This window comes from Urocampus carinirostris, chromosome 8 (assembly GCF_059441175.1).
Source record: "Urocampus carinirostris isolate Australia breed hairy pipefish chromosome 8, RoL_Ucar_1.0, whole genome shotgun sequence".
NCBI lineage: Eukaryota > Metazoa > Chordata > Actinopteri > Syngnathiformes > Syngnathidae > Urocampus > Urocampus carinirostris.
In genome coordinates, this window is record NC_142356.1 from 17,076,204 (window position 1) to 17,103,733 (window position 27,530).

General features: G+C 40.4%; 1 protein-coding gene and 1 pseudogene across 3 annotated transcripts in view; both read left to right on the top strand.

The window, feature by feature from the left end:
• Nucleotides 1–27,530, top strand: part of inpp4b (inositol polyphosphate-4-phosphatase type II B) — a 324,645-nt gene that overhangs the window by 70,243 nt on the left and 226,872 nt on the right. For 2 of the 3 annotated variants that reach the window (XM_088341789.1, XM_088341788.1), the window contains exons 5-6: nt 6,749–6,867; nt 22,111–22,227. In XM_088341789.1, coding sequence (XP_088197915.1) covers nt 6,749–6,867; nt 22,111–22,227 — 236 coding nt within the window. Of the gene's footprint in view, nt 1–6,748; nt 6,868–9,917; nt 9,948–22,110; nt 22,228–27,530 lie in introns of those variants that run through there. The other variant, XM_088341790.1, reaches the window with a different exon arrangement.
• Nucleotides 11,156–11,279, top strand: LOC148360949 (U2 spliceosomal RNA; annotated as a pseudogene).

Here is a 27,530-nt window from a genome sequence, read left to right on the forward strand (position 1 = left end):
CACCGACCTCCCAGTCTCAAAGCGGGCGCCTTACCATCTAGGCTAACACGTAGGAGCCGAGAATCGAACATGTGACCCCTTGATCCCAAGACGAGCGCTTTACCTCCTAAGCCAATGAGGCTCTTTAACTCCACCCGGGGGAGTAAAAGCCCACATTAAACCCCACCCCCACATTTGCATATAACCTTATTTTTATTAAAGTGTGTATTTTCCGTAGCACTATTTAAATACACTATTGGGTATTTTTGTATTCTTTATCTTTTATTTTATAATTTTATTTTTCAACACAAGGATACTGCTGGAAGTGTGAATTTCCCTACGGGGATGAATAAAGTATCTATCTATCCATCTATCTATCTCACTCTCTCTGTCTATCTAATACTAACTGAAGTGATGCAGTAAATTTCGCAAAAGCAGTGATGCAATTTTTCGAGAAAATAATTCAAATGCAAATATGTAATGAAGAACCTACAAACTTACAGATTCAATTATGCACAAAAAAACGGTTAAACAGGAGTGTCCAAGACATGTCATGGCACCCGTTCACGACTTCCACACGACTAAAGAAGTCAAGTAACCATGTGCATTTCTAAATGGAAATCAGTGCCATTACCAAGTTGGCTCCTAAAAGCACCGCATGTTTAAGAGCTGACATATGGCCAAAAATGGTGCGAAAAATATATTTAAGAAAGAAAAAAACAGAAATTCAGGCGTAATACTATGAGTTGACAGAGTTGTCTATTTCTTAAAAATGGTTTGTGGGCTTCAAATTGCCCCTGGAAAACCCAGCCCTGTGGTGTACCTAAATAAATGGTCAGGCTTACCTCAACATCACTGTTTGAACCAGAATTGGCTGACTACTTCAGGATTTTTTAGACTTTGTCCTTTACCCGCAATAGACCTGTAGCAAAATGAAACCTGGGTTGCAGTTTTTTTTCAGAACTCTTGAGTTTTACCCATCCGATTTTTGAGGGATCATTTCCTTGACGATGAACAAACTTCCCTTTCTTTTGTTTTTTTTGGGTTGTTTTTTTAAACCAAGTCACCACACCTGCAGCATTTTTTCTGTTTCCCGTATGCTGATTTTCGCTTTTTGGCTGGAAAATGATGGCCCTGGCAACTGAACAATGCCAAATTGGTCACGCGCTCACTCTGAGAACACTTCATCCAAACTCCATCATAAAAGCGGCGGCGAGTCTTTGGAGGAGCCAACCAAGTGTCAGAAACACAAACAAGGCCTAGAGAACACTGTTGACACAATGATAAGAGGACGTCTTCAAACTTTGGTGTTTGGAGACGGTCTCATTCATTTTTTATTCCACCCCAGATGCCTTGAATTCTATTTCGAGCAAGAATCCGAGACAGAAGAATATTTTTTTGCTTCGTTTGTATCAACAGGATACATCTTTGGATTTTGGTGGTCGAAAAATACGGTGGTACCGCTTCTTACGGTCTTAGTTTGTCAAAGGATCGTGCTCCTAGCTCAAATTGCTTGTGTGACAAGCAAATTTTCCCAATCTGAAATAATTAAAAACAGATTGGTCTGCTTCCGTCCTCCCAAAAGCAGAGAAGTCAAGTCATGTTTATTTGTATAGCCCTTAATCACAAAGAGTCTCAAAGGGCTGCACAGATCAAAGACTATTGCAAACTACAGACTATTATGACACCATCCCCTGATCTAAAACCTACAAATGCATTATTATTCAACATGGTCTGTCTTGCTGTGAGTAGGTGTCCCGTTTTATTTTTAAAGGCTTATTATTTCCTAATAAGGAGGATTTGCAATAATTAACAAGGGGGGTAATTGGCTTAGGTTGACTTGTATGAGATCAAGAGACTCTGATACGTATGCGCTTACTGTACAGGTAAAATCAAAGTTACTATAACTTTAAACAAAAGTATACAAAAAAAAATCCATCATTTGTTTGCATGCTCAAACTGGACAATCTGAGGCTGGTGGTAAGCAGTCATGAGCATGTCTCTAGTGGTAGCCTCTGAGACAGCTTGTGAACTGGATTTTCCTTCGTATAGCAAGGTAGATTTTTCATCTAAAAAAAACCTTTATAGAATAGAATAGAATATACCTTTATTGTCATTGTTACAACATGGGATATATTGTGACAACGAAATTGGGCGTGGCACTCCAGTGCCACATTTTACAGTGAGGATATAAGGAAAACAAAGAGATAAAGGAACAAAGAAGATGTTTGTACTGTCCTTGTTGTAGAGGCTTTGTTTTTCTCCGGAGTGGGGGGTGTATGAGGGGGGTGAGGGACAGACAGAGATGGGCGGATCCAACTAGATATTTGGTCTTACTGTACACACGGTCCAGTGTTTTTTCCCTAATTGCTCAGTCCACGTATTGAATGGATTTGGGAAGTACAGTCCTTAAACATGCCTGATTAAAGTCGCCGGCGACGATAAAAGCTCCGTTGGGGTGTGCAAGCTGCTGTTTATTGATAGCAGCGGGCAGGAGATTAAACGCTATGCTAACATTAGCATCCGGTGGAACGTAAACAGCAAGCACAATGACCACAGTTAGCTCTCTTGGTAGGGTCTACACGATACTGCTAGAAACTCTATATCGAGTGAGCAGTGTGTGTCAATGATTTGACTGTTATTGTAGCGCATAGTCCCCAACCCCTGTTTTTACCGGAGTCTCCGTCTCGTTCGTGCCGGTGAAGCGTGCGTCCTGCTAGTTGGACTGCGGCGTCGGGAAAGCCAAGACTCCATGATGACAAAAATACTCCAATTTCGGACGCTGTTGGTGGCGATCCGCAGCTCAAATTCACTCATTTTGTGGACGATGGATCTGGCGTTGGTTAGGAACATGCTTGGGAGCGCTGGTCTGTGTGGTCGCCTTCTTAGCCCAGGCCCGACTGGCAGCCTTTTCCTTTTGCTCCGTCGTTGTCGGCAGGCAGATCACCCAGGGAGATCCGGTGGTCTCTGTATATCCCTCGGGATGTTGTGGATGTTATTGTAGTTGCGAAAGGAGTCGAAGGGAAAATATGAGGGATAAAAGAACACTGAAAACCAAAAGACAAACTGGAGCCCGTGAAGCCGCTGCACTTGCGCGCGCCGCCATCTTTATACCAAAATTCCCGTGTTTATTGGTGCTGGTATTAAGAGGTACCACCGTATAATAAAGGTCTGGAAAAAAATGGAAATTTATTGGAATGAATCTTCACACGTTGAATAAAAAAAACAAAAATAAGATCACATGGTGATTCCAAAGGCTTTCAACCTTTAGCCACAGGTCGCTACATTCAAAGAGAGCAACCTTTTCAACGAAGTTAACTGTAGAAGCCTGTAATCATATTTCACTTCAAAGCACCGTCCTACATAATCATATATAGAACTGTATGTTTCATTTCTTTCATCCTTTTCAGGCACAAGCCCTGCATTTTCTACACTCTGTTTACGTTGCGATTTCAGCAAAACATCATGAAGGGCATTACATAAGATGAGAAATTTCAAGAAGTATTCAGGTAGATCTCTAACAACATACTGTATAGCATCATTTGATTGTATTTTTCTCTTCACTTTATGTTGCCATATTATTATATAGGCAATTTACTCCCATTTTCGAACAAGCTTTATGTGATTACCCAATTGGCATTGCTTTAAAAGTCCAACAAAATCGGGATCGGTTTTGTCATGTTGACCCCAAGGAGACATCCACAACAACCTGTGATTGTTCAAATATAATCGTTAGATCCCTGCCAGTAAAACTGATATATGCCTGCATTTTTTTTCAAAACTCACAACTAAAGAGACAGTGTGCAATATTTAGTGCTTTCTAGTGGTGCAAAAACTTTCATCCAGTAAAAATCTAAACATCTGCTCAGGAGGTAGAGCGCTCGTCTTGGGATCAAAAGTTCGCAGGTTTGATTCCCGGCTCCTCTGTGTTATATGTCGAAGTGTCCTTGGGCAAGACACTGAATCCCTAATGCCCCCAATAAGCAGGTAGGTGCCTTGCATGGCTGAGTCCCTATTGGTGTGTGAGTGTGTGTGTGAATGGGTAAGTGTGAATCACATTGTAAAGTGCTTTGGGAGGTCTTCATTGACTTGAAAAGCGCTATATAAATGCAGACCATCTGAATACAAGGCAAGAATACATGAGCTTTCATACCAATGTTTATTTTTAGGTAGAGTAATTTGTATTTCTTTCACACCGTGGAATCCACACTTAGTTTGGCGCCATGTTTGTCTGGCATCCTGTTGCCACGCTGTGCCGTGTATCAATGACTCTTTCTTGTACCAGAAAACACTGTGCCATCTAGTGGTCAAATATTACGCATAGGGCTTAAATTTTCTATCGGGATTCACATTTCACGTGAAATGAATGAATAAATAAATAATAATAATAATAATAATTTCCTTGTATTGTCATTCTGTGTAACAATGTACACAGAACGAAATGTCGATTGCACCTGACCCGTTGTAGCGAGCCGATGCAGCCGCAGCCAACAGAGGGCGCCGCCGACCACTTTTTAAGTCTTAGGAGTGACTCGGCCGGGGCGCGAACCACCGACCTCCCAGTCTCAAAGCGGGCGCCTTACCATCTAGGCTACTATTAATAGGTAACAGCCTCAGGAAATCATATGAATAAATAACGATTAAATATTTTTGGGTAACAGATGGCAACCAACGTTTTCTGAAAGTATTGTCGAATTAGAGTTACTAAAACATAATATTTCGGGGGAACATATATAGGTGTAGGCAGCACGGCAGCGCAGTGGTTAGCGCGTTTGCAGCACAGTTCAGAGGCCATGAGATCGAACCTCCTGTGTGGAGTTTGCATGTTCTCTCCGTGCTTGTATGGGTTACCTCCGGGCACTCCGGTTTTCTCCCACATTCCAAAAACATGTATGTTAGGTTAATTGGCCGGTTCAAATTGTCCGTAGGTGTGAATGAGAGTGAGTTGTCTGTCTCTGTTGGCCCTGCGACTGGCTGGCAACCGATTCAGGGTGTCCCCTGCCCACTGCCCGAAGATAGCTGCGATGGGCTCCAGCACTCCCGCGACCCTACTGAGGATAAGCGGTGTAGATAATGGATGGATACATAGGTGTTTACTTTAAAATTTATAGTTCATTAAATGCACAATAATTCATACATAATTCACTTGAAACTATTACAACATTAAAAAACATTTAAAATATGCATTTCTTATTTTACATGCTATTGTTTTACATTTATGTAATTGGCAGAATGGAATTTATTATATATATATATATATATATATATATATATATATATATATATATATATATATATTTTTTTTTTTTTTTTTTTCAAACCCCTCAAATTAAAAAGCAAATATAATTAATATCCATTCATTATCTGCACTAATCATCCTTATATATATATATATATATATATATATATATATATATATATATATATATATATATATATATATATACACATATATATATGATATAATGGCAGCGTATGTAGTACATTAGTTTAACCAGCGGAATATAGCTTTACCACTGCAATGTGATATGTACTTGGGGAGTACATTGAGATAGACTAATTTGTCATTTTAAATTGAAATCTTGGGGAAGGATTTAATAGTAATAATAATAATAATAATTTCCTTTGTATTGTCATTCTTTGTAACAATGTACACAGAACGAAATGTCGATACACCTGACCCGTTGTAGCGAGCCGATGCAGCCGCAGCCAACAGAGGGCGCCGCCATTTTACCAATTAGGTATGACTCGGCCGAGGCGCGAACCAGCGACCTCCCAGTCTCAAAGCAGGCACACTACCATCTAGGCTACTGAGCTGGTAATAGCTGGTGCTGAACAAAAAACAATTGTGAACTAATGAATTGTTAGTCCGGCAACGAACTTCCGCAATCGCAAGGCAAGCATTTTGTCTCTGGCCACTGTTCTGTTCCCGAACCATTCTGTATCCTGTATCCGGTATCGATCCCGTCTGTCCCGTATCCTGCATCCTGTATCAATCCCTGATCCAAGCCCCGTCATCCTGTATCCTGTATCCGGTATGGATCCTGTCTGTCCCGTCCTGTCCGGTATCCTGCTCGTTATCGATCCTGTCTGTCCCGTATCCTGTATCAAGCCCTGATTCAAGCCTTGTTATACTGTATCCTGTATCCGGTATCGATCCCGTCTGTCTTGTCCGGTATCCTGCTCGTCGGCCCTTGGCTTTCTATTTTCCCGCGCCTGACTTCTCAGCCCCGCTTCTTCTGCCCAGCGATCGCCAAATCGCTGGCGTTGGTGTTCCCGCGCATGATTGCTCCGCTTCCGTAAATAAAGTTTGGTGTGAAAAGATTACGCGTTTGGGTCTACCGTCTGTTCGGGTTCTGACAGTGTTCGATCTTTTTTCTTTAAACAATCAAAATCGCAGCAGTCCAGACTGGCTTTATTTTTTGGGACATATAGTGCCTTGCGCCCCTCCAAAAGGGTCAAGTTATCATTTTTTAAAGTTTTTAATTTATTTCTCATTACATCACACTGGTTGCGAGGGCATCATCCTGTTGTCCTTCAGCTCTCCAGCGACGCCATTTGATTTCTTGTACCTTGAAAATAAAGGGAGGCCAACAGGAATGAGGGACAGCATAATAATTTCATTACTTCTCTGCTTCTGTTGTTTTCAGAGCAATCTTATTTTGTCTTTGCCCTTCAGACTCTGTTTTGTACATACATATTAAGTCCAGTAATATATGTAAATATAAAAATGACCTTGAAATACAATGTGCTTTCTGTCTATGTGTAGCATGCAAAGACTTGGCGACCTCAGGCCGAGACGGGACTCCAAATGCCGTGATTCACGTGACTGTGGTGGACCTTAAAAAGGATCGCCTGGTATCCCACACCTGCACAGAGATAGTAGAGGTAGGTTTGTTTTGACAGCACAGGATCTCTGAGTCAATCTGTGACTACATTTACATGCAGGGAAAAGTCCGGGTGGGATCAGAAGTTGAATTTTTGGAGCAATCCGAATGAATCATTTACATCACGGGGGAACAAATGAATAACCCTGTATAGATGGCGTTTGCAAGGGTGAACCGAGAGTTATGTTCTCATGCAAATAGACGTCGTTTTCACATTTAACTTTTGTCGTTAAATTAAGAATGATTTCATTTATGACACCGACCAAATTTAATAATGCAGTTTCCTCACCTTCTTTCTAGTGCCACATTTCCTTTGTGCTCCAAAAGTTAACTCCATTGCTATGTCTTGTGTGTTTACAACATGGGCTCGTATGTGGCGAGCCAAAAGCAAAGAATTATACTATGTATGGATGGGTACAACTGTGCCATCTACTCACTGTACATGAATTGCAAAATTTTCTCGGAATTGCACATGTCCACAAGCAATCAGATTACTTAATTGAGCATAAATGCACAAGTAATCGGGAAATTAAAGGAATAACCCGACCATTGAAAACAAAATACTTACAGTCCGACTAATTAATTAAACTGTAATTAAATAAAACTAAGTCAAATTCTCGTTAGCATTTCGATGGCTTGACTTAATCGGGATACAGGGAATAGTCCGTCTCCAATCGAATTACTGCCTGTAGATAGATAGATAGATAGATAGATAGATAGATAGATACTTTATTCATCCCCTAAGGGAAATTCACATTTCCAGCAGCATCCCTGAGCTGAGAACAATACAATAATAAAGCCAAAAGAAAACAATATACAAATACCCAGTGTGACGTGCAAATGCCCACTTTAGCATGTTATATAGATTAACTAAATAGTGCTACACAGAACACATAATGCAGTAAGATCCAATGTAGGTGGTGTGGTTTAATGTGGGCCTTTACTCTGCCGGGTGGAGTTAAAGAGCCTCATGGCATGAGGAAGAAAAGATCTCTTCAGTCTGTCCGTAGTACAAGACAGTGACAGCAGTCTGTCACTGAAACTGCTCTTCTGTCCGGAGATAATGCTGTGAAGCGGATGCGATGGATTGTCCATGATTGACCTCAGCTTTTTCAGTGCCTGTCTCTCAGCTGCTGTTGTTAGGCTGTCCAGCTCTTTGCCCACAACAGAGCTCGCTTTCCTAGCCAGTTTATTGAGACGAGAGGCATCCTTCTTCTTGACGCTGCCTCCCCAACACGCTGCCGCATAGAAGAGGGCACTTGCCACTACTGTCTCATAGAATATTTTCAGGAGCTTTTTGCAGATGTTGAAGGAGGCCAGCCTTCTGAGGAAGTAAAGTCGGCTTTGCCCTTTCCTACATAGAGCTTCTGTGTTGGCAGTCCAGTCCAGTTTGTTGTCCAGCTGCACACCCAGGTATTTGTAGGTCTGGACAAATTCTACACATTCTCCCTTGATGGTTACAGGAACCGGGTGAGTTCTGGTTCTCCTGAAGTCCACCACCATCTCTCTGGTCTTGGTGGTGTTTAGGTGCAGGTGGTTTGCGTCGCTCCATCGGACAAAGTCCTGAATCAATTTCCTGTACTCCTCCTCCTGCCCGTTTCTGATACATCCCACGATCGCAGTGTCATCGGCAAACTTTTGCACATGTATGTATGTACAGCTAAACGTATCCAGTGAAATTAGCAAAAACAAAAAGACACCACAAGATGGATTAATCCAGCCTTGCTTTACACAACTTTGAGGAAGCATCTGTTGCACGTGAAAATTGGGACAGGATGGAGAATTTGAGGCAGCTGTTGCTAACATATGAGTAGATCACATTGACATGTCGTAAAAAAGGGGCAGGACAAAAGTATTAAACTGTAAGTCCAAGTACTATTAAGAAAATGGGACAAGGAGGACAGGGCAGGAGCATTGCATCAAGTAGTGCTTGTCATTGAGAGTAAGGCAAAAGGGCTTTCGAAAAAATTGAGCAGGGCAAGAGAAGAGGACTGAATAATGCACAGAGTATTTTGAAATGCCTTCTATCTGTGACACTTGGGCTGGAATAAATTGCGTTTTCACGCCAATATTTTGATTGTAATTCAATAATTAAGGATGTTTTTAGAAGTTCATCAACGTGTCTTTTACCAAAAACATAATAAATTATACGACATGCATCAATTCTGAAGTGGAGACATCTCAGTGAAATTGCCGTAACTGTACTTTTGATGTGACGTGACTTACGTTGGTCGAGCGGCGTAGTGGGTGGATGCAGGGGGGGTTAACAAAAATAAATTGAAACTGATTTAAGAACTTCTACTTGTTAGGAGTGGAGTGTCATGCCCATAGAACACTTCCTAGCTTGAATTGCTTATCTTTTTAATAATCTTGATTGTCGGTTATGTCCATGCAATTTACCGAGGGTAGCAAAGGGTAGTGTCTTCTTTGCATTTCTTGTTAATCTCAAGCGTTGTTTGCATTGTTATGTTTTGGTTTCCCCCTTCAGCATCAAGTCTTGGGCTCCATTGCGAACAAAGTACAAAAAAACAGTTGTATATCTGATTTTTACAAAGCACAGGTTCTGAACTAATTTATAAAACAAGTACTATGTTACGTTAGAAAAACTGTTCTTCCTTGTTTCTTGACTGCAACCTTTTTCGATTTGAACCTTGCAACGTCGGTTTAAATTCGATTAGTCCATCCAACCGGCGCAGTGCTTTTTAACCCAGTCGCGCGACGGAAGGTCGACACTGTGTAACAGCTGCCACACTTGAAAAACACATTCCCTTTTACACACACACCCAAACGCACTTCTTATGGACACAAACCCTGAAAAAGAAATCGACTCATAGGCTGGAATTATGTTCCCGCTAATCCAGTAAAACAACCGTCTCATTCAAAGCTGGGTTACGGCTGTTCGCCCCACTACCCTCCTCCTGTCAAAGAATCGTGTGTATGTGTGTGTGTTGGAAAAGACAGGATGTGGTAGGATACTGAGTGCTCACTCTGCAGACACTCTTCTCAGTACCATTTAGTCTTCATGGCTGTGAGTTTGGAGGACTTACTGACAGTATGGACTGTTTTGGATTTCCAAGCAGGGTAGGTCCACTTGTCCTTCATATCAGGATGCATTATATTTTCTTAGCCATTAAGAGTTCTTGTCCGTTTGAGTAGATGTCTTGGTGTGCTTTCCGGATGAGCAGGGAGTCTTCTGTATGGAAAGTAAACATGACTTGTCTTGGATTTGCACCATTTAAGGGCTAGGAAGCGTAATGCCTCATCAGCTCCAGTAGATGACACTGTTTTTCTGTTTTGTCCACTGTTAGGCTTCTGATATTTGTAAAGGGAGCTCTCAAAATGGGAAGATATGGACGGAACCGGTGTTTTAATAACTACATTGCTTGACATGCTATTGCATGAAGAAGTTGAATCTTGGCAACAGTATGAAAAAAACACCCTTCCCTCTACCAATCCAGCCCATCTAACGTTTCACAACTGACTTGACTAGTAGTAAGTAATTGGCTCAAGCAACTTGTGTAATAACAGTGTTAGCTTTATTTATGATCATTTGATAGTTTATTAGAAACTCAAAATAAGGTGAGAACACATGGATGAATTTTGAACTTGTTGGAAGAAAAGGAGATGACTGCACACAAACCCTCAAGATGTAAAAAGTCCAACCAGTTCTAATGGTCCTCCCCTGGGCCCTTTATTTTCATTAAATCTCCTAGGTTAAGTAACCAGATCATCATTAAAGGGTGTGGGAATTAGAGAACAGCAACATGAATAGCCAACAGTGACAATGATATAAACTGTGCATAATAGTAAAATTAACAATCAACAGTGAGCAATAATAGTCTAAATAACAACCAACCCTGGTAATCTCCTTTGCAGGCGTCCAATAGTGAAAAACAGAATTACATTATTGATTGTAGGCAAGTGGAATGTACTTATCGATAATCTTAGACAGAACATTTTTCTGACCAAGTTGGCAATTGTAAGATGGCTGCTCATGTTTTTTGCTGCTCCCGAAGTACTGTAATTGTTAATGTTTGAAATCCCCAGTTTGGTTTGTATAGCGCCTTTACTTTTGTAAAGGCTGAGCTCAGAAAGACACATAGTAAGAAACATAATTTCAGTTCTTCTTCTTTAGGCTTCACAGCTAATGTCACTGCATTATTTTCTCACGATGCTAGGTCCTTAGCTTGACCCAGGCTTTGATGCTAGGTCCTTAGCTTGGCCTTGATGCTAGGTCCTTAGCTTGGCCTTGTTGTTTTTGGACTGTGGCTTTGATGCTATGTCAGTCCTTAGCTTGGCCTTTGCCATGATCTTTGATTTTTGCAATCCGGAGATGGAATAAGAGCTTGCTCTGTCCACTCCACGCATCGGCCCGGTCGGTATTGCAGTACCTCCGGGAACGGTGCATTCGCAATGATCGCAGCAAGGCTTTAGGGCTAGGACCTTAGCTTGGCCTTTTGGCTGAGAGTAAGTGTCCCGGCTCCTAGGCTTTGTAGCGTATTATGAACTGACCGATAACGGATAATGGATAATGAATAACGAAGATAGAACAATAACCCTTAAAAACCCCCTCAAAGGACAAAGTCAGCAACTGCACTGATCAATTCATCCCATGCTTGCTTCATAAATGTAGTGTTAGATTCTTTAAACACTGTGAAATACTATGGTATGGTCTCATGACAGGTGAATGTTTATATGCAGAGCAACAATTTGGAAATGTGTTGTAGAAGCTTTTTTTAAAAAAGACAAGACAAGTCAAGTCATGTTTTTTTGTATAGCCCTTTATCACAAGGAGTCTCAAAGGGCTGCACAGACCACAGATTATTACAAACTACAGAGTATTGTTACACCATCCCCTGATCTAAAACCTACATGAGGGGAAGAAAAAATTCAGTGCCGTTCAGCCCTCTCCCTCCAAAGAATTTTTTGACATCTTTCAGTCTCCATACTGATACATAAAAAAGTTTAAATGTTTTCGAAGAATCAACAGCATGTGAGACACAATTGTGAATAGAAACTAAATCATTCAACCTTTTATACTGTGCTAACACTTACAGAAAAGAAATAAAAGGACAGTAGGTGTTGCCTAAATATTGGCCCCTTTTGAGTTAATACTTTGTCTCAATACGTTTTGCGCATCTTAAAACAGAAATATTTGCCCATTCTTTCTTAGAAACAGCTGGAGTTCCGTAAGGTTAAATGGTGAACATTTGTGCACAGTATTATTCAGATCTGTCCACGAATCCTCTGTAGGATTGAGGCATTGTTCATTTAAAAATATTCCATTGTACAATTTGCTTTATGTTTAGAGGGGTTGTCTTATTGGAAGGTGAACCTGCGCCGCGTTCTCAGGTCTCTCACAGACACCAACAGAGTATTTTGCTAGGCATTGTATATAGTGAAATAAGGAAATAATACAAATAAGCAAATGTTTTAAACGGCTTCATTATACAAAATACTGGTAAGTCATTATTTACCTCCCCATAGTACCCCATCCATTATCTGCACAGCTTATCCCTCAGTAGGGTCACAAGGGTGCTGGAGCCCATCCCAGCCATCTTCGGGCAGTGGGCAGGGGACACCTTGAACTGGTTGCCAGCCAGTCGCAGGGCACACAGAGACAGACAAATCACTTGCTCATTCACACCTAGGGACAAGTTGGACTGGCCAATTAACCTGACATGTATGTTTTTGGAAAGTTGGAGGAAACTGGAGTGCCCGGAGGAAACCCCACGCAAGCATGGGGAGAACATGCAAACTCAACACAGGAAGGTTTGATCCCATGACCTCAGAACTGTGCCACACACGTGCTAACCACTGCACATCCGTGCTGCTCCCATAGTACCCCATGAGCAGATAATGAGTATACAAACAAATAGAATCAGTAGTAATTTGCTGCCAGTTTCTGATATGGATGAATGTTAGTTACTTGGCTGAAGACTAGAAGAAAGCAAAGATGCCGAAAAATTGAATGCTATTTTGCAAAAATAAAAGGGGATAAATTCTTGTGGCCCCGGCACACTGGTTGGAAAACACTGATCTTGATGATGTCCAATTCTCTTTTTAAAAATCTGCCTTTAATTACCTATATCAATACCACAATCTGCAAAAAACCTTAAAGTATGATGCCAGCATCAAAATAATCAGATTGCTTTTCAAAAATGGCTTACAGATAATTAGATTTAAAAAGAAAAAAAACAAGCTAAAATATTATTCCCTCAACATCCAAATCTTGTCTCTGTCGAGATGCATCACTTTAATCTGCTTCCTTGGCCGAGTCCCACCAGGCAACAAGTGGCCGCGCTAATTATTTTCCTCATAACTCCCCACTGCTTATAATGCCATTTAATTTATGAGGCAGCATCGTTTTATGAGCATGTGTGGCTATGAGCGAAAGTGTGTATTTGAAGGAAAGTCCTACTGCCATGTGTGTGTCTGTGCATGGGTGTGTGTGCATGTGACATTCTCAGCATGTCTATCTCCCGGCAGCTGTTTTCAGCCCTGCCGCCGCAATTGGCTGTGTGCAATCAATGTATTACTTGGTCTTCTCCCTACATGATGTGAAGGTTCCATTTGAAAGATCAATGATGGAGCGTGCCAGGTGCTATTTGCCTCTCTCTCTTTTGTCTTCTCAATTTATCTGAAGGCTGAGGTCATTCAGAAGAAAATGTGACAGGATTTAATCCCCTTAGTTGGGGGTCATGAGTTTTCCTTTGTTGCAGCTGTTTTGAGGAGGTGCAAAAAGATCAGTTTACACTGTGGTTGGATTAAGCCTGATGCAAGCGATTCGGAGTCTGAATCCAGGTACAGAAAATTAAAACCACATCACTAAATCATTTTTAGCTTATCTCTTTCTGGTGAGGCAAAGCAAATTGCGCTAAAGTTTAACTGTTTAGGTTTAAGGTTTTTGAAGAACCTAGATCAATTGACCAAGCAAGCCTGAATTGAAATTAAAAAAATAGCTTGGGGTACCCTAGGCAGCAAAAATGTACTGCATTTGACAAGGTTGAGAGTCAGAAGAAAAATAAATTAATACAACAAATTTTTAAAAGGCAACTGTTCTATGCTTCAACATTTTACCCCTTTCAGCAACCGATTGACTTAGTATAGTGGTAGGATAATCACAGACTTGGCATTGTATTACAATAGGATTACAACACATGGAGAATTGTTGCGGATATGTCAAGGAATACAAAATATCTTAAGTCATGTCTTAAGTCAAATACAACTTTTGCTTCCAGGTTGAAATAAGTTGATAAATGACTAAATGGAGCCATTTCAAATGTTAATTTGATGAACCCTTCAGAGAGAATTTCCTTTCTTAAGTTTAATGCATCAATTATTTTCCTGTGATGTAACACATCAGCGATCAAAATGTACAGAATATGTACAATTTAGTATTCGGAGCATCACGTGACTCTAAGCGTTTGACATGTTGGATTACCAGTGACAATGGAAGATCATGGAAATATAAATCACACTTTACAAGTTTATACATGGTTTCGAAAAGACTAGAGGAAAAGAAAAGTTGATGGCATTGAGCAACATAGACCCCCATTTTATGAGAAACGACAGTTATCGGATCCCGGCGTCTACCTAGAATTTCATCCCAGAAAATCAAGTACTTGATCTATGGACCAAGCCTGCACACTCCTGTTGAGCTTCGATCCTATAAAAGCCTCAGGGAATATAAACAGTTTGCTCGTGGCTAGATTAGAGAATTAAATTCAACTGAGATCAATGATCGTCATTTGATTCTTGGATGGTTAAGTAGTTTATGCACCAATCAAGAAGACTCTCAGTTTGTTGAAGTGTTCTGATTTTAATGTAATCATCCATCGATCCTTTATCTGCACCGCTTATCCTCAGTAGGGTTGCGGAGGTGCTGGAGCCCATCCCAGCTCTACTGGGACAATGGGCAGGGGACACCCTGAACTGATTGCCAGCCAGTCGCAGGGCATAATGTAATCATAATAACGCTATCAATCAAGGCAAAAATTAAACCTTCTCTTTGTGACACAAGTTGAGGCTGCTCCTTGCAAACGTTGTTCTCTATCCGCTGTTCAATTCGGTTCTCTTTAGCTTTGTTTTCTCAATATTAAAATGTCACTTTTACGCACTTTTTACGTAACACAATGGACTCACACACTTGATCTTTTCCTGATCATTTTTCTCTTTGTTGACTTACCCGTCTAGGAACGAAATGATGACCGTTGATCTAAATTGATTGGATTTCTCCCAGCCAGCCACTAACATGGTAGTTTCAAGGCCTTTATTGGAATGAAGCTTATCAATGCGGTATTGGGTTGGTCTGAATAGCAAGTAGTTGACGATGTCCCAGTTTGAAAGTGCAAGTAAAATGCCAGGATATGATAACAATTTGCATGAAATAGGTGTCTATGTTGTTAATTATCCTCAACCTTTCCTCATATCTAGTTTCCGATAGAAACCATATCTAAGCTTACAAAGTATGCAGATCGATTTGTATTTTCATGTTCTTCCATTGTTCCTGGTAGTCCAACATGGAGGCCGCTTCAAATGTAGCATGATGCTCGGACCAATATAAAGGCACAGAGTATTGTAAAGACTGAATGCTCATTCTTGATCATGACTTAATTAAACAAAAGTCAGTTATATGTGATTTGTGATGTACATGTTATCATTATCTTCAGCATTAAAAGACGAATATCAGCATTGGAATGCCATTTTGAGCTTATGACGAATTTGATTTAAGTTTAGAACTATTCTTTTAACCTCTTTGTATGATGTAAACCAGTCTCAGACAGATACCCCACTGGCTTAATGGTACCATGACTCTCCGACAGAATTAACTTAACGTTATTACTTGTCCAAGTAGCAATTCAACACCAAGTATATTGTACGTTGCATGTGCTACAAAAACATTGTTTTATGGTGACAATTACCATCTTTTTCCTGGAACATTTTGCTCGAGCTTCTCAATTTATGCTCATTCAACGTTAAAGGTTGGCCTGTAGAAAGGCACTACTTTGTCTGAATTTATGCCAAGGATGTTTCACAGCCAAGTATTTCTCAAAAGCACTCTGCAATGTAAATGTTGTCATAAAAAATGTCCACCTACTCTGGAGCCCTAGACTGTAAAATCTCCATTTGATCCACTCTCACTCGCATTGTTAGCTTTTTGCAAAATTGTGGTAATTTCCTGTCTTTTACAAGCGTTCTCTCTCTGCATTGCATAACTGAGAATGCATTAGCATTGGCAAGGGCTGCCAGCAAGCCCGCTAATGTCTGCGAGAAAATCGCATTTGCACACCACAGGAAGGGGGAAAAGATTTGACATCAGGCCAGGAGATAAAACGGCCTTTCATGCCTTGCCCTCTATGCTGTGTGTTTGTGTGTGTGTCCATGTTCAATAATTATGAGTGGCCAAGGGAGGGACGAAAATGCAGACACATACACATGTGCACACACAAACATACCGACCCAAAATGGCCCAAATTGGCCATTTCACAAAGGGTTGTGACCTTAAATGGCCAAAAAGCATCGAATGTGTGTAAACGTGTTTCCCGCTTTTACAACATCCCGGCGTGTGTGTGTTTGCACGCTGTGGATGTGAGTTAGCCTTAGCACTTGAGCTCATCTCAGCCCATCAGCTGCACTAAGAGGAGTCGCGCCCGGCTGAGGCTTCCAAGCATGCTGGTAAGCCTGAATGAAACCCATTCAGGGTGCCAGATTTTGAGTCTGTCTGCGTGTGTGTCTGAGTTCAAGTGTCTGGGTTTGAATCCATATGCTTGTGTCTGCGGTTGTGATTGTCACACTGCCAGTGTGTTTGGCTGTGTGTATAAAGTAAGCAATTTTGTATTTTGTGACAGAGCATGGACATGGCAAAGAGAAAGAGCTTGAAAGAGGAATTTTGCATTTGTCTAATGTGGCTACCATTATTAACTCTTGAATGCGATTCATTTTCTGAAGAGGGTTCACTGCTACCAGACAATTTTGGGCATTTTGACTGATCTAGAGGCAGCATGGAATTTGAGTGGTTAGCATGCCTGTCTCATAGTTCTAAGATGCTGGGTTCAATTCCAGCTTCCAGCCTCCACCCTTTCTGTGTAGATTTTGTACTTTGTCTGGGCACTGTGGTTTGCTCCCACATTCCAATGACAGGTTGATTGGTGGCTCTAAATTGTTCCAAAGTATGAATGCGTCTGTGAGTGTTTTTGTGTCTTGGTGTGACCTGTAATTGGCTGGCAACCCGTGCAAGGTGTCCCCTGCCCTTTGCCCGATGTCGGCAGGAATGGGCTCCAGCGCCCCTCTGAACTACATGAGGATAACAGTTGAGGAAATGAATGAATGAATGAATGAATGACTGATCTAAACCAACAGAAAGGTGTGCTGAATAGACACATAGATGGCCAAATAAATGATTTGACCCTCAAATAAAAACAAATTTCTAATTGAATTAATATTTAATAATTAGTTGGAGAAATCTCATGTTTTAGAGAAACTTTGTGTGAGAATGAATTCAAAATACTAAAAATGTATTAATTATATATAGATATATAATGGTGAAAAAAATCCTAAAAAATTGTGTTGATTTGGTGCCACACTTTTCCGCAATGTCACTCCGTGTGTCTCCCAAAAAAAAAGTTAATATGTTAGAAATATAATGACATGTAAAAAATGTAGATGTCTGTTTATTCATTGATAGCTGCTAATCTCTAAAGACTTATCTCCTTTTTGTTTGTCATTTTTTCCAATGAAAAATAAAAAATACGAAAAATGCCTAAATACGGGGATGTGTCTTCAAAATAACAAATTGGATAGGACTGCATTATGATCCCCCACTCACCCCAACCCACCGTATATTACTGAGATATCCGATTGTGATAATGATACAAAATATTCAAATCAACAACAAAAAAAAATTTTCACTCCCTGCTCATCTCCCAACCTTCTAAACCCTACGCAGCCAACTCATATTTATGATAAGATGTTTAACTTTAAAGTTACTGCTTGATTCATTGGTGGTCTCAGGTTGTCAGCCTGATTGAATCACGTAAACATAATTTCGAGAGTTTCCTTATCATCTGATGAGTTGTGACTTTGCAAAATGTACAGTTATGCACCGATCGATCCGGGATAAGCTGTTCAGCCGAAGCTTTAATATGTGGATTCATTGCCATCGGTTTACTCACTTATCTGAATTAACCTTGGAAAAAGTTGTTTTCAAGTGTGATTTGCTCACACTCAGTGGATTTTACTTTCTCAGAGCTTATTTTACGGCACTGAGCCGTCAATGCCATGCAGCATTCAGGTGCGCCATGACAGCAACGTGCCATCACTGGCATTTAAAAAGCTATCATTTCCCCCAAATTTTGCTGAGTCTCATGTCTCTCCGGACTATGAATAAATCCATTAAAACTTGTCAAAAATTGTTTGAACGTCCTCTCTCGCGCTATCCGAGAGGGATTGAAGAAATGAATGGAAATGTCAACATAAATGTCAACTCGTGCCCGAGCCCGTCCCCGCCGCCGGTGATATACGAAGGCAAACACTCGAACGGCTTCCAAATGTGATATTTTTTAGACGATCGCTAAGTGCAAGGTCAAGTAGGAACACAAGATCCACGTAGAGATGTCTAGAAATCTTAAGCGCCATGTTTCATTTTTTTTAAATTCAAGGGTGTGACCGGCCATTTGATTGGATTTTTCCGCCTGTACGTCTAATTGCGAGTCATTAGCAAAGTCGCTTAAACTTCCCCGGAGGACTGCCAGCTGGGGGCAGCTGGTGAGGAAAGAGGAAGTGGGGATCCCTAGTCTAAACACTCTTAAGTGCTTTGACTTAGTCCAATACATCCAAAAATGGCTAAACAAGAGGGGGGAAAAAGCTTTGACTTCCTGCTATAATTGATGTCCACTCTGGTATGGAAGTACAATTGCTGTTTTTAACCCCCAGTTCTCAATTACACTTGCGGATATACGTGCCGTTTTGCATATTCCTATTGTGCAAGAAGTCTTTAATTCAGATTGCAATAATTGTTTTAGTTTGATTATGCATGCATACTACTATCGCCTATAATGAATTATTCATTCAGTAAAAGTGTCATATTCAGGCGGCACGGCGGATGAGCTGTCCGCGGAACAGTTCTGAGGTCATGGGATCAAATCGGGCGACCAGCCTTCTTGCGCGGAGTTTGCATGTTTTCCCCATGCTTGCGTGGGTTTCCTCCGGGTACTCCAGTTTCCTCCCACCTTCCAAAAACATGCATTTCAGGTTTATTGGCCGGTCCAAATTGCTCCTAGGTGTGAAAGAGCTAGTGAGCTGTCTGTGACTGTGTGCCCTGCAACCAGTTCAGGATTTCCCCTGCCCACTGCCTAAAGATGGCTGGGATGGGCTCCAGCACCCCCGCAACCCTACTGAGGATAAGCGGTGACGATGATGGATGGATGGAAGTGACATATTCATTAAAAGTTCAAAATATTTTCTTCCATCTTTTGCCTTAATTGAAAAACAGCAAACAGCAGCACGCGATACGGACAAACTGATAAGACATCTTGTCTTACAAATTACAGGTGCATAAGCAAAAGTAGACTCCTGCACTTTTATGCAAAGCTCTCATATGCAAAGAGTATTTTTTCTCTCGTAAAAAGCTTGCAGATGAGATATTATTCTCAGCAGGGCACTAATTGGAATATGTTTACAGAAACATTTCAAAAACGTTTTTTAGGGATCTCGAACTCAATTTTGGGCATCTCAATGGGTAGTATTCAAATGTTTTTGAATTTAAAAACAGTGTCTTAGTTTACTACGCACACTTGGTTGTTAACTTGAGGGGGATAAATGAAATTCCTCATATTTATGACACGTTCACACACTTTCTTTTCTTTTAAGTGTCATCAGACATATCCATATTTTACGCTCAGGTGACCATAAACCATCAATGCACATGTAAAGGGTCTATTTACTAATCGTTCTGATTATTTTGTTTTGAATGCTCTTCCCCCTGAGAACCGATCTGCAACCTCAGTGGAACTGTTTAAATCTAGGCTTAAAACACACTTCCATTCTATATAGCTTATGAATGATCTATATTTCATCATGACAATATCCGTGTATTAATTGTTATAACAACATCAGCTGCAGCCTGTTGATCCTGGAAATGGGGATTACCTCATGTGCGGGCCCTTCTCAAGGTTTCTTCATTTACCCCATGTTGAGGCTTTTGTTTTTCCTTGCGCTCATGTAAGGTTTGGATCAGAGGATGGTGTAGATAGATAGATAGATACATACTTTATTCATCCCCGTAGGGAAATTCACACTTCCAGCTGTCTACCCCGTTGTTTATTAACAGATTAGCATGATGCCCTAGGGGTGCTTGTAGCGGAGTGGATGACGTCACACGCCAGTCCAAAAGTTCGACATCCCCGCGGCAGATGGAAATCTTTTTCTTTGTGTCCAGGGATACACCACCTCGTGTTAGCGAGTCCGTCTCCTCTCCGATTCCCGTAGGCTTTCGTGTCTCTGTATAGCGACGCTGAAGCCGGATTGCTCCAGGTAGCTCCGGGTGGCTACACGTTAGCGTCCGGAATGCTAAACGTGAGCCACGTTTCCGCAAAACACAGCAACTGCGCTCCCTGTGCACTTCGATGTTTTCCACCAGCACTCGTTGATCTCATGTAATAATAGTCTGTGGTCTGTACAGCTCTTTGAGACTCCTTGTGATTAAGGGTTATGCAAATAAGCATGACTTACCTTGTTACTATTATTGAAAACGGTAAATTGGCTACATAATTTGTCAAAAACTAATTCCTCTAAGAAATTATAATAATTATAAATCATAATAATCTCAAAAATGTAAAAGGTCTGCATTTATATAGCACTTTTCAAGTCCCTTAAGACCTCCCAAAGCGCTTTACATTGTGCTTCACACTTACCCATTTACACACACTCACACACCAATAACGGTGTCAGCCATGTAAGACAACTAGCTGCTTATCAGGGGCATTAGGGATTCAGTGTCTTGCCCAAGGACACTTCGACATATAACACAGAGGAGCCGGGAATCAAACCTCTTGATCCCAAGCTGAGCAGTCTACTTCCTGAGCTACTGCTTGTTTATTTTTACATACATTTTTTTATTTTACTGATGGGCGCCACCAGACTGTACTCACCTAAAACACATCAAAGGAAAGGGTGTCTTTACGACCTTAGTGTTTAAGGGATCCGCCCACCTACCCAATGGTAAAAAATAAGATTCATTAAGGAAAACAATATTGATGCATATATTATTAGGCATAAAATGTTGAGAAATTTGTATTTATTAGACATGAGCCCCACCTGGAGGAAGCTGACATGATTGTCTTTGTTTTGCCACTAAGGTTACCCCAAAAGCCTTGTAAAATGGTACGCTTGGTCTCTCTAAGTCTCCGTGTTTTGTGTTCTTCCTTTCGCTTTGTAGGACTCGTTTTCGGTTGCACTACAAAATACACCGACATCTAGTGGTCCCTTCAAATATACGATACATGTTTGACGTCTATAGACACCAATGGCACTAACTGTGTTACTACTGCGATTTACTAAAGCACCATGCTGGTACTACAAACTTACTACCATTATTTTTGTTAGAATTGTTTTTGTTGTCATTGATAACGATGTAGTGAACCTTCTTTACGACAATATTAGGTTTGGCAATGCATAATTAACGTTGAATAAATGATTTAAATGAAAAAAAATAAGATACAAAATTTCATGATAAATGTGGAAATATTGGAGACTGCCCCAAGTTGTAAGTGCATCATGACAATAGTGCAATGAAAACAATGTATTATTTCTGTTTTTAAACTTCAGTTTACCACTATTTGGGGGAGGATTTCACAATGAGAAGGGACACACAAGCACACACTTATTATAAACAGCTAACAGCTGGCAGAGTGGCGATGGCTTGCATTCCTGCCCTATGATGCGTTCAAAGACCAAAAAGCCAGAAGCCTTGGATGGCATTGGCTCCGGCATGCCACTGTACCTGTCAAGATTTTTGTTCCTGGCTTCCACGCCATTGCTCTGAGGACTCCCCGCCGGGGACGTCTCCATCGCCTTCTGTTGAGGAAAGAGTGATCCCAGCTGTTGGCTCACTGCTGCTGCCAAAATAATCCCGTTGTGTGGCCTGCCTTTGGCTTCCTGCCTTTCCATTAGCATGTCGTGCTCTAGGGGCGCACGCCATTGCACATGGAGAATTTTCACCCTTGTTATTTTTGTTTCCCGCCAGGCAAACAAGGACCCGTGCTTTCTGACCGGGGTGACCTTCCCCCCGGACTGTCCCGCCACCTCAGAGACGCTCGTCAAGCTGACAGTGTATGATGTGAGGGACAAGCGCCAGGAAGCCGTAAGTCTACTTTGATGTTTGTTAGAGGGTTTGTACGGGTGCTTTAAAATCCTTGAAAAGGCCTGAATTTTAATCTTGTGTTTTCTTAAAGATTAAAAAATGCTTATGTTTTGGGTGAAGTGCTTGTAAATGCTTGAAATTGTTGCAATGTTTCTCATCAAATCTGCTTTAAAATAAGGTTGACACAGCTCTTATTTCTCCTTCCTAATTAACAGCAGCCTCATTAGTTTGTATGGCACTCTCCTATGAAGCATCATCACCCCCTACGGGTCACACCCAAGGTGCATGCTTCCCGTAAACAGCACACTATGAATTGTGTATTAATGCAAGGATTATGAATCGACTATGGACATTTATTAATGGGCCATGCAAGAAATGAAGGTAGAATTTCCCAGTGGTAAATTGTAACAGAAAGAACTTGCTGCAACTGAAAATGATGTAAGCTACATATTACTGTCATTTTGCCCATCACCTATACCGCGAGAGATTTGTGTCAAAAATATTTACACAAGTGTTGTTCCGATCCACAAATATATGCACGATTTAACAAAGATCCAATAATCATGTCTTGACAAATGCACACACAAGATTAAAGATTGCATACGTAAATCACAGATCTATTTGTGGAGCAGTAAGATACATGATTCACAGGTACTTGAATGCGCCCATGAAAAGGGTGTATGAACCCAGTTCTTATTGGCTTGTTGCATACGTTGCTATCCTAGCTTTTCTCCATGATCAAGTTAGGGTTGGGCGATACCCGGAATTTTAGTATCAATCCGATCCAAGTAAATACATGGTAGACATGATCGATATCAAACCGATACGGTACATTTCACTTGGAAATGTCATGATCATTGAATAATGTAGCATGGGTTGCAGCAAAAATACACGCAAGTACACCATTTCTAATATTACTAAAAAAACAAGTTAAACTCATAATTGAAATCAGTACACTTCTTTGCAAATGGGTTAATCATTTTTGCAGTGTACTAAAATTTAATTTAGTTTTTTTTTTTATGTAATTGATACGTTTTTTTCCTAATCGAACAAGAAACTGTATACTTCATATAAGCAACATTTTTCCTCTCCCATGTAATAGATAATTTAGCTGTTTGAACTTTTTCTTTCAAGGTTGCTATAAAATATATCAAAGTGAGCCAATATTTTTTGCTTAATATTAACAGTATCTCTATCATTTTTGAAGTGATTGATGCTGGCTCCCTTTTTATGTACAGTATATTACACAAACTTTGAATACGAGCATGTTTCAGAAAATGTACATATTCTGAATATATAATGTGGATATAAGTTCTTCATGTAATATACATTCTGTATGCATTTGAAATCAACTGAAATATTGTTAACACGTTTTTTTTCTGTTTTAACATTGCTGATTATGGTGAAAACGCAAATATTACCTCTCAAAATATTAGATGATGAAATATTTGTTGAAAAAAATGATACTGGTAGGCTAGTCAACTTATCAGCAACATTGAAACAGTAAAAGACTAATATTTCTGTTGACTAGTGATGAATTCAGAATGTTTAAACATTTTAGTTTTTTAAAATTGCATTGCAAATTAAATAATTCACACTTACCCATTCACACACACTCACATATAGTGGCGTCAGCCATGCAAGGCAACTACCTGCTTATTGAGGGCATTAGGGATTCATTGTCTTGCCCAAGGACACTTCGATATATAACACGGGGGGGACGGGAATTGGACTTGCGACCTCTTGATCTTAAGACGAGAGCTTTACCTCCTGAGCAACTGCCACCCTACAAAAAACAAAGAACTTTATCAAAATAGTGAAATTTTCCAAGACAGTCCTTTAGATTTTTTCGGCCTTTCCACATCCTGTTTTTCAATGCATGAGGTCAGATGACCGGACAGTATGATTTTTTTGTCTTCAAAACAATCCCATGGTATTTTTCTTCTGCTTACGTCCAATTTCATCATGTTGATGAACAGATCCCGATGTTTCCAAAAGGTCGCATGTCACGACTTCCATAATTCATAGGAGTCGCTTTCAAATTTTTTTATGCTTTGAAAAAGTTGCCCTCGCCCCAGAGGACATCAGCCGGGACACATCAGCGTTTGACATCGATATCAAAAACGAAAAACAAAGTGAATCTTTAAATGGACGCAACCTCGTATTCGCACGTTTTTGTGGTAACAGACGTTGAGAGCCAGCTGCTCGTCCCTGATATAAATGGAGCGTCTTCGTTGATCCCCGGGCGGTGCCATCCTAATTTGCCATAAGTTACAATGAAACATTCATGAGCTTTATGGTGAGTAACGAATCCATTAGAGGGAGCTCGGGTAGAATGAATCACATTTGGGGCTCACGGAACGCAGTTTGTGTGCTTTTGTTGATTTCTGATGCGTTAGTTAAATAAAAACAATTTCAGGTTCTTGCCGGCAGGTGCAGAAATGTTGTAAAGAAAAGCAGATGGCGAAATGTTTTTCTGCTTCATATGAAAAAATACAAATAATATACAGAGTGTTTCAAAAACTTGCCATCCTTTGAGATATGAATATCACAGAAAATACATGATTAAAGCAGATGAAATGAAAAATCAATAATGTCTGGGATCGTAAGATGTATTCTTTCAAATCTGAATGAAAATTTCAAAAGCATGTGGATTGTGTGAGCGATTTCACAAATGTTTGATATACGCACCGCTTAAAATGCGACGAACAGGACATTACTTTCGTACTTCTTTCCGCTGCTACTGGCGTGGGGTGCTGTGAGGTCACCCAGCATCCACCCTAGTTTCTTCCTAGTTTGTGTGTAAACAATATATACTGTATCTCCAGCGTGCTAAGAGTTAATAAATTGTGTTAAGATAGATAGATATATAGATACATACTTTATTCATCCCTGCAGGGAAATTCACATTTCCAGCAGCATCCCTTCGCTGAGAACAATACAATAATAAGGCAAAAAGAATACAATATACAAATACCCAATGTGACGTGCTAATAACCACTGTAGCGTGTTGTATAGAATATTTAAATAGTGCTACATAAAATACACCGGCGGGTGGAGTTAAAGAGCCCCATGGCATGAGGAAGAAAAGATCTCTTCAGTCTGTCCGTGGTACAAGACAGTGACAGCAGTCTGTCGCTGAAGCTGCTTTTCTGTCTGGATATAATGCTGTGTAGTGGGATTAATTGTCCATGATTGGCGGCAGCTTAATGAATTGTGTGTGCTATTTCGGCCTGGTTCATTGATTCCATTTTCTTGGGATTAGTAATTCATATAAGAACTATAAGAACTCAAAGAATAACGTATTTTTTTAAAATCTGTGTAGGAGCTTTTCGAAAAAAGATTTATGTTGGAGCACCAGCAACACCTAGAGGCAAATTCCTTTACTGATTGCAGTTAAGAATAATTTGTTTCAATCCTAACAATTTTCAAGCTAGAAAAACCCCCACAAACATCAACTTTGTGCAAAAAGTGTAAACTTCTGCGCTCTTAAAATAAACTTTTTGCTGCACAATAACTTAATCACTCCTCCTGCATGGAAAATTGCCTTTGACTGGAAATGTGCTGTATGTACAGAAATAATTGTAACTTTTAAAATGATTTCTTCAAATTCTGTTTTAAATCTGTTACCATTTACTACTTTATTGCATTTATGTGACTTCTTGTTTTCATGTATTCCTCAGTAACGGAGGGCTCACTCCTCCTTTGCCCAACTTAGCTTTATAACAAGAGCACAATTGTGTATTCTTAGGTGACATTGAATATTCATGCATAACAACACCCAAGTGAGCTCTGCACCGTATCTATCCTCTGTTGTTCCTCCACCTCCTTCCTGAGTGCACGTCTTATCCGCCGCTGCCAGTCCCCACCGGAGGCTCCACTACATTTAGCAGGCGGGCAAAGTGACTCAACATGTGGACCCGGGCGTTTCATATTTTCCCGTGCTCCTATTTCAGGCAGGTTACTGCTGCGAGGATGAACCATACAAAACCTAGAAAAGAAACTGTCCAGAATAACTTCTGACACATATTACATAAAATAAATATAACTGTAAATATACCGCCCCAAGTTTGCAGTTGTTTTCAGCTCAACTTTGTAAAACTACCAAGATGCACACGAGAAATATAGCAAACTGAAAATAAAGTTGGGTAAGTTGAGGAAGTGCTGTGAAAATTGTGCAGTATGAAAAACGTGATGCAACATGCAAATAAGAGAGCTGATCCAAAATAATCTGAGAAAACAGCTCATGTATGATTTTTAAAATATATTTTTCACTGCAGCAATGTCTTTTTGTACTATGCTACAATGTACACAATAAACTTATACCATATTTTCCGCACTATAGGGCGCACCGCGTTATAGGGAACACCCCCCAAAAATAGGTTTTGGTCCTATATCTTCCATACATAAGGCGCACCGGATTATAAGGCGCTACAATGGGAACGTCGACAAAAGTCAGATAGTTCAGTCAAACTTATTACCCCCTTAACATTCTGAAAGCTTGCAAAGAAGCAAATACGTGTCGTAGACACGTGCGGATGCGGTGTCCGTACGATGTTACTCAAATGCATCGTTCCAAATATCATTCGGAAGGTTAAAGTCTTGGGGTTTAAGAAATGCCAACCATTCCTTAGTTTCTATTTTCTTTTTCGCTCGCAACTTCACTCTGCATATGACAATAAACACTTGGAATTGAGTTTAATTTAAAAAAAGACCCATCACAGAAACATCGATATCACTCTGAAACAAGATACTGGAAAATATATAGCTGGAGTAGCTCACCGAAGTCGTTGTGTTCAATAATAATGTGCAACCATGGTCCTCTTATATCCGTGAGTGTAGTAAATCCAGGAGAGTAAAATATTTACAAATACAGTACAGAAAAGTAAAATACTGTTTTCTCTATGCCGTCCCCAACATGCTATTTACATTAATCTTTTTCGGCCAATTGCAGGCTTTGTTTTGCCCCTTTAGCCTATGCCAGCCTGTAAATGATAAAAAGTATCCGCCCTCTTTACCTCCGAATAACTTTAGCCAATAGTGATTGATTCAACTGATGATTGACACTTCTTTTTTGGCCAATTGCAGGCTTTGTTTTGCCCCTTTAGCCTATGCGAGCCTGTATATGATAAAAAGGATCCGCCCCCTTTACCTCTGAATAACTTTAGCCAATAGTGATCGATTCAAATGATGATTGACACATTGGTTAGCCAATGAAACGCCGGTAAATAAATCCCAGCATACACCGCGGACTACTTGGCGTTCGGGGGAAAATCTAGTTGGCGGCAGCAAGTTAGTTGCAA